This window comes from Budorcas taxicolor, chromosome 15, assembly GCF_023091745.1.
Source record: "Budorcas taxicolor isolate Tak-1 chromosome 15, Takin1.1, whole genome shotgun sequence".
NCBI classification, from domain to species: domain Eukaryota; kingdom Metazoa; phylum Chordata; class Mammalia; order Artiodactyla; family Bovidae; genus Budorcas; species Budorcas taxicolor.
The window spans coordinates 46,421,976-46,434,201 of NC_068924.1; the positions used below are offsets into that span (position 1 = coordinate 46,421,976).

The following is a 12,226-nucleotide window of genomic DNA, read 5'->3' on the forward strand; positions in this document are numbered from 1 at the left end:
GTTAGAGCCTAGTATAGAATCTTATATTAACTGACTTGGTCTAATTTCTCACTAAAACTAATTTAGATTATCTTGTTCAATGTCTCAATATCCATTCATTTCTTAAGGAATATTCTCCTTCACGTGCCATATATAACAATGAAAGTAAATGAGAGGAAGAGAAGTCTGTGGAATAACATGCTCTTTCTTCTATATTTCTAGAGAAAGTGTACATACTTATATCTTATTGTTCTTCTGCAGTATTAGCAATATTGATGAGGCACTGGGAAGCCTTATGTAGAACTAAAGATTCCTTCAAATGAGTGGAGCGTGCCCATCAAAAGCCTTTGCCAATATGTCTCCAGCCAATAACTCATGGATTCACCCCTCATCTTTCCTGTTGTTCGGAATTCCAGGACTGGAAAATATGCAAGTCTGGCTTGGCTTTCCATTTGGTATAGTGTATCTGATTGCCCTCCTTGGGAATGTTACCATCCTCTTTGTCATCCAGACTGAACACAGTCTTCACCAGCCCATGTTCTATTTTTTAGCCATCTTGGCTCTCACAGACCTGGGCCTGTCCACAGCTACTATTCCCAAAATGCTAGGCATCTTCTGGTTTAACCTCGGTATGATTTCCTTTGGGGGATGCTTAACTCAAATGTTCTTCATACATCTGTTTACAGGATTTGAAACATTCATGCTTGTAGCCATGGCTTTTGATCGCTACGTTGCCATTTGCCACCCTCTTCGATATAACACAATCCTCACCAACAAAAATACCTGTATTATTGTGGAAATAGGAATGCTGAAAAATTTGGTTTTTGTTTTTCCACTTATATCCCTCCTTCTAAGGCTTTCATTCTGTGGACATAATACTATACCCCACACCTACTGTGAGCACATGGGCATTGCCCGTTTGGCCTGTGTCAGCATAAAGGTCAATATATTGTTTGGATTAATCCTTATTTCTATGATACTTTTGGATGTTATTTTGATTGCTATATCTTATGTGAAGATTCTACATGCTGTCTTCAGACTCCCATCCCAGGAGGCCAGACTGAAAGCTCTTCATACCTGTGGTTCCCATGTGTGTGTCATTTTGGCTTTCTTCACTCCAGCCTTTTTCTCCTTTATGACTCATCGATTTGGACACAATATTCCATGTTATATCCACATCCTCCTGGCTAATTTATATGTGGTCATCCCCCCTGCTCTTAACCCCATTATTTATGGGGTGAGAACAAAGCAGATCCGAAATCAGGTGGTGACAATGTTTCATTTTAAAGAAGCTTGACTCTGAACATTTGATTTGAAAACAGCCTTAAAATAATTTTCTTTTCCATCCTTTAAAATTAAAGTGTCCTTAAGATTTAATGGAAAATATGCTTTACAGAATATGATATTAATATCATATTGAGAGAGTTAATTCCTAAGCAGGTTAATAAGTCCAGGGTTCCTGAGGAGGATAAAGGGGTCTGGGGCTCTCAAGGAGGAGATAGGGTTCTGGAATTCTCAAGGAGGAGGAAAGGACAAATTTTTTTTTCCTCTCTACATTCCTGAGTCTTAGTCACATAAAACGTTTTTTCTTTAAGCCTGGAACTGATGATTACACAAAAAACAACTCAGTTTAAACTCTGTACTAAGGATTATATAACAACAATGTATCCCACCTGAGGACAGTTTCTCTTTCCTGAAAATCTTTTGGCTAATCCTGTTATCTTAAAATGTAAATTATGGGAGTGGGTCTAGTAAGATCTTTGTAGCCTTGAGACATTTTTTTGATTTATTGTAATAACTGATTAAAAAGTATACAACTCCCTTGCTAACACTAGCAAGGGGGGCATTCTCCTTCTCCCTTCTGATGTCTATGTCAGAAGCTTTCTCATCCCTTTTCTTACTTTAATAAAACTCTGATACACAAAAGCTCTTGAGTGATCAAACCTGGTCCCTGGTCCTGAAGCTAAATTTTCTTCAGAGATCATGAATCCTACATCGTTCACTGTAAGCTATCAGTATTTCCTTATTTATATGCAGTATCAAATTGGAATTAAATTTACAGAGCAATTAATAGTCCCTAGACAAAATTTAAGTTTTATTGTTAAATAGGTAGGTATAATTTATTCCTGTAACAGATATTAAAATCAGCATTTGAAAATTAAGTCTTAATGCAACTCAAGTAGTATTAAATAGTCTTTCTATACAGAATTCATTAATTATGATAGAGGAGCGCTGTGCTGCCAAGAACTGTCTTAGCTGTAATGGGTCTAACTAGACAATGCTGCAAGATACAAGTTCCAGAAAAACTAATCAAAGAATCTGAACACAGACCTTTTTGCTTCCCTGGTAGAGTTGGTTCCCATGAAAAAAATAATTATAATGTAGAAAAAAAAATCAACGAACAACATAGACATAATTTTTTATTAAATTTCATGCTTTGTAATAGTAACTGAAGCAATTACACAGAAGTAAAACAACTCAAAGGGCTTATAAGGCTTTACAGGATACACTCATTTTATGCTGTAATTAAGATCAAGGTAAATAAAGTACAGCGGTAGAAAGAAACAGATATAGCAGGCAAGCATAGAAAGAAATTGAAAATGTTTAGGCACAACTCCTGGGATGCTTTATCAATTGTGTATAATGAACTTCATCTTTGTTGTGAACCACCAGAAAATGTTCAGACAACTTGTGTATGTGTGCTCAGTGGTGTCTGACTCTTTGCAACCCCATGGTTAATGTTAGTTCACAAGGCTCCTCTGTCCACAGACTTTTCCAGGCAAGAATACTGAAGAGGGTTGCCATTTCCTTCTCTCGGGGATCTTTGCAACGCAGGGACTGAGCCTATGTCTCCTGCATCTCCTGCATTGGCAGACAGATTCTTTATCACCTTGCCACCTGGGAAGCCCATAGTTTTACCCAAGCTGAGGGCACATATTTACTGAGAATCTTTTAAACATTACTGTTTGCATAGAGAAATCTGGGATTTCCAAAGTATGGATGGACATTATTGAATCAATTGAAGGCTTAGATAGAACAAAAGACTGACCTTCCTTGAAGAAGTTCTGCCAGCTGCTAAGTATATCTATCCCAATTACGCATTCTGGAAAAAACCACATAAGAGTTTCAGAGACCGAGTGGGCCAGTGTGAGATGGGCCTATGTTAAAATTTCATTGCTCCTCTGACTTCCAAAAGTCCCTTTCTGACTGTATGGACTTTATAACATATATATAGATATAATATTTTTTCACAATATACTACTAAGAAAATAAAAAACCCAAGCTCCAGACTAAGAGAAAATACTTGCAACATATATATCAGACAATGGATTTGCATGCAGGCTATACGAAGAACTTTTTCAGGCCAATAATGAAAAGACAGCTCAATTTTAAAAATGAAGATAAAGTTCTAATAACTATTTTGCAAAAAGATTATGAATGCTCAATAAGCAGATGAAAACATGCTCACTACCACTGGTCATTAGGGAAATGCAAATTGAAGCCACACAAGATATGATTATAATCAAAATTGTTAAAATTTAAAAGACTAGCCATACCAAATATTATCAAGGATGTGAAGCAATCAGAACTCTCATATGTTGCTGTGCATGTGTGCTAAGTCGCCCAGTCCTTTCTGACTTTTTGTGATCCCATGGACTGCAGCCCACCAAGCTCCTCTGTCCATGGTGATTCTCCAGGCAAGAGTACTGGAGTGGATGGCCACATCCTCCTGCAGGGGATCTTCTAGACCCAGGGATCAAACCAAAGTCTCTTATGTCTCTTTCATTGGCAAGTGGGTTCTTTACCACCAGTGCCACCTGGGAAGCCCCTGCTACCTTGATGTAAAATGGAAGACTTTGGAAAACAGTTTTGTAGTTTTAAAAATATTGTTTAGCATATGCCTATCATATGACCCAAACAATATACTCCTAGGTGTTTACCAAAAATAAATTAAAAAAAATTTTTTTACTAAAAAAAAATGGCTGCACACAGATATTCATAGAAGCTTTATCTGTAATAGCTTCGATCTGAAAACAAGCTATTGAACCTACAAGATTTTAATTTTCTAACATAATGGCATAAGGGCAAACAACCTTTAAATATACAATACTGCACGAGTTTTACAACACCTATTCAGCATACTTTGGTTAATCAAGAGATGAACTAAAAATAAGAACACAAGATGGTGCAAAATCAATGAGCACTAACTAAAGCAAAATGAATAATTGCATTTACATAAAGATAGTCATCATAAATATTACTAGACATTGGATATATTTCCTAAAATGTATATACATATTTAATATTATGATCCAAAAATATTTAAATGTAAATAAATAATTACAAATAAATAAATGTATCCACTGAACATACTTAGTGGGTTAATATTTAATGTGTTAATATGTATCTTTGTAGGTATTTGGAAAGTTCTGGTACAACATCCTATTCTAGATCATCAATTTGATCTTTAAATACTTACTGGTTGTGCCTGGAGACTAGACTTTGCTATGCATATTTGTTGTCACCTTTTATAGTATTATCTAAAACATAAATAAATAATCCAGAAGAAATAAAAATAAAACTTTTCCTTTCCAATTGGAGAAAATAAAAGCAACTGGTATTAATATTCTAAAGGACTGCTTAATATATTTTAACAAGTTAAAATAATAACACAAGAACTGTATTTTTAGTAGTCTATTATTTATTTAAATTAAAGTATAGACTCTTGAGAGTCCCATGGATTGCAAGGAGATCCAACCAGTCCATTCTGAAGATCAGCCCTGGGATTTCTTTGGAAGGAATGATGCTAAAGCTGAAACTCCAGTACTTTGGCCACCTCATGTGAAGAATTGACTCATTGGAAAAGACTCTGATGCTGGGAGGGATTGGGGGCAGGAGGAGAAGGGGACGACCGAGATGAGATGGCTGGATGGCATCACTGACTCGATGGACATGAGTCTGAGTGAACTCCGGGAGTTGGTGATAGACAGGGAGGCCTGGCGTGCTGCAATTCATGGGGTCTCAAAGAGTCGGACACGACTGAGCGACTGAACTGAACTGATAGTTGATCTACAATGTTGTGTTAGTTTCAGGCGTACAGTAAGGTGATTCAGTTATATAGACATGTATCAATATATCTAATTTTTTCAGATTCTCTTCCCTTATATGTTACTGCAAAATATTGAGAGTATATTCCCTGAGTTATACATTAGTTCCTTGTAGAGCATATTTTTTGGAAAAGTTTTAGATTCATGAAAAAATTGAGTGGAAGATACAGAGATCTTTCTTATATCCTCTGTCCCCACATGGGCATAGTCTCCTCCAACATCACTCACCAAACTAATAACATTTGCTACCACTGATGAACCTATATTGACACATCATTATTATCCAGAGTGAGTGAAGTTTATGTTAGGATTCACTCTTAGTACTGGTATTTGTCATGAGTTTGGACAAATGTATAATGACATATATTCACCACTGCAGTATCAAATAGGGTCTTTCCCTGCCCTAAAAATCCTCTGTGCTCCTGTGCTGTTCAGCCCTTTCCTAGCCCTCAACTACTGGAAACCACTGACCTTTTTACTGTTGTCATACCTTTTCCAGGATGTCATATAGTTGGAACCATACAGTATGAAGCCATTTTATATTGGTTTCTCTCTCTTAGTTATATGCATTTAAATTCCCCCCATGTTTTTTCATGGCCTAATAGCTCATTTCTTTCAATGCTAGCCAATAATCTGTTATTTAAATGTACATCATCTTTCATCCATTGAAGGACACCTTGGCTGTTTCCAAAATTTGGCAGTTATGAATAAACTTGCTGTAAACATCTGAATGCAGGCTTTTCTATGAATATAATTTTCTACTCCTTTGGGTAAATATCAGCAAGCATGACTGATTTATGGATTATATGGTATTACTGCATTTAATTTTGTAAGACTACCAAATGTCTTCCAAAGTGGCTGTACAATTTCATTCTCACCAGCTATGCAGAAAAGTTTTCTGTGAGTATGGGTTCAGTGTGTTTGCCCTCTGATGCCCTCTTGCAACACCTACCATCTTTCTTGGGTTTCACTTACCATGGGTGTGGGGTATCTCTAGCAAAGCACAGCCGCTGCTCCTTACCTTGGACGATGGGTATCTCCTCATCAACACCCTTCCTGACCTTCAACGTGGGATAGCTCCTCTAGGCTCTCCTGCGCCCGCGCAGCCACTGCTCCTTGGATGTGGGGTTGCTCCTCCCAGCTGCCGCCCCTGGCCTCGGACGTGGGGTAGCTCCCCTCCGCCGCTGCCCCTGGCTTCGGACGTGGGATTTGGGGCTTCAAAATCATTGCAGATGGTGACTGCAGCCATGAAATTAAAAGACGCTTACTCCTTGGAAGAAAAGTTATGACCAACCTAGATAGCATATTCAAAAGCAGAGACATTACTTTGGCGACTAAGGTCCATCTAATCAAGGCTATGGTTTTTCCTGTGGTCATGTATGGATGTGAGAGTTGGACTGTGAAGAAAGCTGAGTGCCAAAGAATTGATGCTTTTGAACTGTGGTGTTGGGGAAGACTCTTGAGAGTCCCTTGGACTGCAAGGAGATCCAACCAGTCCATTCTGAAGGAGATCAGCCCTGGGATTTCTTTGGAAGAAATGATGCTAAAGCTGAAACTCCAGTACTTTGGCCACCTCATGTGAAGAGTTGACTCATTGGAAAAGACTCTGATGCTGGGAGGGATTGGGGGCAGGAGGAGAGGGGATGACAGAGGATGAGATGGCTGGATGGCATCACGGACTCAATGGACGTGAGTCTGAGTGAACTCCAGGAGTTGGTGATGGACAGGGAAGCCTGGGGTGCTGTGATTCATGGGGTCGCAAAGAGTCGGACATGACTGAGTGACTGAACTGAACTGAACTGATGCAGAAAAGGCAAAGGAACCAGAAATCAAATTGCCAAAATCTGTTGGATCATCAAGAAAGCAACAGAATTCCACAAAAACATCTACTTATGGTTTATTGACTACACCAAAGCCTTTGATTGTGTGGATCATAACAAATGGGAAAGTTTTCAAAGAGATGGGAATACCAGACCACCTGACCTGCCTCCTGGGAAATCTGTATGCAGGTCAAGAAGCAACTGTTAGAACTGAACATGAAGCAACAGACTGGTTCCAAATAGGGAAAGGAGTGAGTCAAGGCTGTATATTGTCATCCTGCTTATTTAACTTCTGTGCAGAATGCATCATGCGAAATGCAAGGCTGGATGAAGCACAAGCTGGAATCAAGATTGCCGGGAGAAATATCAATTACCTCAGATAGGCAGATGATACCACCCTTATGACAGAAAGTGATAAAGAACTAAAGAGCCTCTTGTTTACAGTGAAAGAGGAGAGTGAAAATTTTGGCTTAAAACTCAACATTCAGAAAACTAAGATCATGGCATCTGGTTCCATCACTTCATGGCAAATAGATAGGGAAACAATGGAAACAGTGAGAGACTTTATTTTGGGGGGCTCCAAAACCACTGTGGATGGTGACTGCAGCCATGAGATTAAAAGATGCTTGCTCATTGGAAGAAAAGCTATGGCCAATCTAGACAGCATATTAAAAAGCAGAGACGTTACTTTGCCAACAAAGGTCTGTCTAGTCAAAGCTGGTTTTTTATAATTTTTTTCCAGTAGTCATATATGGATGTGAGAGTTGGACTATAAAGAAAGCTGAGCACTGAAGAATTGATGCTTTTGAACTGTGGTGTTGGAGAAGACTGTTGAGAGTCCCTTAGACAGCCAGGAGATTCAACCAGCCTATCCTAAAGGAAATCAGTCCTGAATATCCATTGGAAGGACTGATGTTGAAGCTGAAACTCCAATACTTTGGCCATCTGATGCTAAGAAATGACTCATTAGAAAAGACCCTGATGCTGGAAAGGATTGAAAGCAGAAGGAGAAGGGGGCAACAGAGGATGAGATGGTTGAATGGCATTACTGATTTGATGGACATGAATTTGAGCAAGCTCTGGGAGGTGGTGATGGACAGGGAAGCCTGGTGTGCTGCAGTCCATGGGTTTGCGAAGAGTTGGACATGACTGAGAGACTGAACTGAACTGAGCAATGCTTTTTCCTTTTCCTAGTCTTTCTCATTTCCTGTTCAGTTAACTTCAGTAGTTTTCATAACCCTCGGCAATAAAAATCTGGAAAGATTTCAAGCTTTTTCCACTGATCACTTTGTTTTGATGCTTTGGTAGGCCTACTTATCTGTAATATGGCTTGATATCTAGAATATTCTTTTGTTTTGATCTGAACTCCTAGATATGAGATATAGGCCTTGTGCTGTGTGTTAAGTCACTTCAGTTGTTTCCAACTCCTTGCAACTGTATGGGCTGTAGTCTGCTAGGCTCCTCTGTCCATGGGATTCTCCAGGCAAGAATACTGAAGTGGTTTGCCATGCCCTTCTCCTGCAGGGGATCTTCCTGACCAGGGATTGAGCCCTTTCCTCTTGTCTCCTGCATTGGCAGGCAGTTTCTTTACTGCTAGTGCCACCTGGGAAAGCCATATAGGCCTTACCAGAAACCTATATTTACTATTATAAAAGGCAATGGCACCCTACTCCAGTACTCTTGCCTGGAAAATCCCACTGGACAGAGGAGCCTGGTAGGCTGCAGTCCATGGGGTCGCTAAAAGTTGGACACGACTGAGCGACTTCACTTTCACTTTTCACTTTCATGCACTGGAGAAGGAAATGGCAACTCACTCCAGTGTTTTTGCCTGGAGAATCCCAGGGACGGGGAGCCTGGTGGGCTTCCGTCTATGGGGTTGCACAGAGTCGGACATGACTGAAGTGACTTAGCAAAAGCAGCAGCAGTATTGGCACATGGATAGAAAAGTGGATGAGTAAATCAAGAAATAGACCTATCTCTATATTAGAATCTGACTTACTCCAGAAGTGTCCTGAAATACAGTGCAGAAAAGATGGACTTTTCAATAAATGGTTCAGAATTAATTGGGATATCATATAGCAAACTCGGTCTTAATTTCACCTTAGACACAAAAATCAATTCTAGATGGGTCATAGAGCTAAATGTAAAAGTAAAATAATAAAGCATATCGAAGGTGTTGTTTTTTAGTCACTAGGTGATGGCTAACTCTTTTGAGACCCCATGGACAGTAGCCCAACAGGCTCCTCTGTTCATGGGATTTTTAAGGCAAAATACTGGAATGGGTTGCCATTTCATTCTTCAGGAGATCTTTCCAACCCTGGGATTGAACTTGTGTCTCCTGCATTGGCAGGCAGATTCTTTATCACTGAGCCACCAGGGAAGCCCATATTGAAGGTAACATAAGAGAATATCTTAATGTTATTGAGTTCAGCAGAAATTTCTTCAACAGGACTAAAGAACAATAGCTTTATTGAAAAATATTTATAAATTGAACTACATTGAACATGACAAATTTAATTTCTCAAAAAACACCACCTAAAGGGTTAAAAGCTAGATAATATAGTGGAAGAAGATACCTGCAGGATATACATATCTGAGAAAGAACTCAAATACAGGCCATAAAAAGAACTTTCATGATGTCACTGGAAACAATTCTGCAAAAATGAGCACAGATTTTACAAAGTGTTCTGAATAAAACATCCAAATGGCAAATAGCCATAGTTTTTATGACACCATGAATGATCAAGAAAATGTATACTGATGCATCACATATCCCACATAATGGTAACAAAATGGTAACATCAACACCCACCCACAAGCATACATAAAAAAGAAATAGTGCTGGTGCGGATGCACAGCAATTGGCTGACATGTAACTGCTAAAAATGTAAAATGATGTATAGTTCTGGAAAACTGTAACTTTCTATTAATACAAAAATAATCACTCAGCAGTCATACCCTTAGAAGTTATAACTGCCTGCAAGTATCTCCCAAACAACATGTAAAGAAATATTTAAAAAACTTTATTGAAAATAACCCAAAATAGGATAAAGCCTAAATGCCCATTCAGAATGGATAATTAAATTTTGTACATTCATAAAATGGAATTCTATACAACAATAGAAAGTAACAAGTTTCACCATATGCAATCACATGAATTCATCTCATAGATATAATTTTGAATAAAATCAGCCACCACAAAGGATGCATATTATATGACTTAATTAGTATTAAAACTAGAAACTAATTGATAGTACCAGATGTGAAAAAATGATGAACTCTGAAAGTTACTGACTAGCAGTGGCATGAAGGCTCCTTATGAGTTGTTGGCAGTGCCACATATTTTGATATAACTAGTAGGTTACTAAGCTTCTGTGCTGTCCTTAAGAAGCACAGGTACTCGAACAAACGCTTTCTGCTTAGTCCTCACTCCATAGATAACAGGATTAAGGGCAGGTGGAACAACAACATACAGATTAGCCAGGAGAATATGAATGTATATGGGGACATTCCTGCCAAACCGATGGGTCATGAAGGAGAAAAATGCTGGAGTGAAGAAGACTAGAATAACACAGATATGGGAGCCACAGGTATTAAGGGCTTTTCGTCTGGCCTCCCGAGAAGGAAGGCAGAAGACAGCTTGGAGTATTCTCACGTAGGAGATGATGATTAGAAGCACATCAACAAATACCATGGATATGAGAATCAATCCAAATATTATGTTCACGTTTATGTTGGCACAGGCAAGTCGAGCGATTCCCATGTGCTCACAGTAAGTGTGGGGGATTATATGGTGTCCACAGAAGGGAAGCCTCAAGATGAGAAACACCAGAGGGAAAACCAAAATGAAATTAACACCAAACACCACAATGAGGATGAAACCAATAGTTCTGTTAGTGAGAATCAGACTATACCGCAAAGGATTGCAGATGGCAACATAGCGGTCAAAGGCCATGGCAACCAGCACGACAGTCTCCATAGCAGTGAATATATGAATGAAGAACATCTGGGTGACACAACCCCCAAAGCTGATTTCCCTTAAGTTAAACCAGAATATGCCCAACATCTTAGGGATGGTGGATGTAGACAGACCCAGGTCAATGCAGGCTAACATAGCCAAGAAGTAAAACATAGGCTGATGAAGACTTTGCTCATTCTTGATCACAAACAGGATAGTGTTGTTCCCCATAAGGGCAATCAAATATACAGAACAAAAAGGAAATCCAATCCAAACGTGCATCTCTTCAAGGCCTGGTACTCCCAGTAGGAGCAAAGAGGAGGGGTGGAAGTCAGTGGCATTTGAGGGGAACATCTTCTCCCTGTTCTCTTGGAATCCCACAGAAGACAAAAAAATGATCAAATAATTTAAAAAGTCAAACTATCTCAAAGGAAAGAATATAATAAATTGTGAGCTCTAATCAGTAGAAAATTGTGAAAGAGATTAGATGCTAGCTTTTAAAGTATGGATTTACTCAGATCTTCAAAAACAATAATTTTTCTAAGTGTAGAAAACAAAGTCTTTGGTTTCATAATATTACTAGTTCAGGAGAGAGACAGTAGCCAAATAACAGATATGTACATATATACATGTGTATACATATATGTATATATATATAATGCACATATACATTTATATATACACATGTACAGCAGGTAGATGGTATAAAAATAAGTGCCTTGAAGTAAAACAAAACATGACAAGTAGATGAAGCTGGTGTCATTTTAAATTTATCATGAAGAAAGTCCTCTCTAACAAAGTGACATATAAGAGGTTACATGAATGCAGTATGAGGATGATTCAGCTTAATGTTAGTAATGAACACTAAAGACCTTTGACATGGGATGACACTTCAGTTTTAATTCTAGAAAGAAAAATTTTTAGAGCTGTGGAGTATAAGCTGAAAGCAGTGATAATTGTTCTCTAATAAAGCTATGAAATAATGGCTTCAGGAAACTCAGTAACACTCTCTGGGGGATGAAGAAGCAGGTTTGTGAGGAGTAGTAAAGAAGAAATTGAATCCTCCCTCCTTGTTTTATTTTCCTGGGCTTCCCTGGTGGTGCAGAGGTTAAAGCGTCTGCCTGCAACGTGGGAGACCTGGGTTCAGTCCCTGGGTCAGGAAGATCCCCTGGAGAAGGAAATGGCAACCCGCTCCAGTATTCTTGCCTGGAGAATCCCGTGGACGGAGGAGCTTGGTGGGCTATAGTCCACGGGTTGCAAAGAGTTGGACATGACTGAGCGACTTCACTTTCTGTTATAAGTGGCTGGTATGGCAAATTGGAGCTAGGGGTATCTCTGCTTGGGAGGTTCTCTGAACACCT

At 39.0% G+C, this 12,226-nt stretch overlaps 2 protein-coding genes across 2 annotated transcripts; one reads left to right on the plus strand and one right to left on the minus strand.

The window, feature by feature from the left end:
- Window positions 1–334: 334 nt before the first annotated feature.
- Window positions 335–1,276, plus strand: LOC128060320 (olfactory receptor 52E4-like). Its single transcript, XM_052652703.1, has one exon. It carries the CDS (start codon window positions 335–337, stop codon window positions 1,274–1,276), a length of 942 nt encoding a protein of 313 aa, XP_052508663.1.
- An 8,995-nt stretch (window positions 1,277–10,271) lies between these two features.
- On the minus strand, window positions 10,272–11,219 carry LOC128059849 (olfactory receptor 52E4-like). Its single transcript, XM_052652130.1, has one exon. It carries the CDS (start codon window positions 11,217–11,219, stop codon window positions 10,272–10,274), a length of 948 nt encoding a protein of 315 aa, XP_052508090.1.
- Window positions 11,220–12,226: the final 1,007 nt, after the last annotated feature.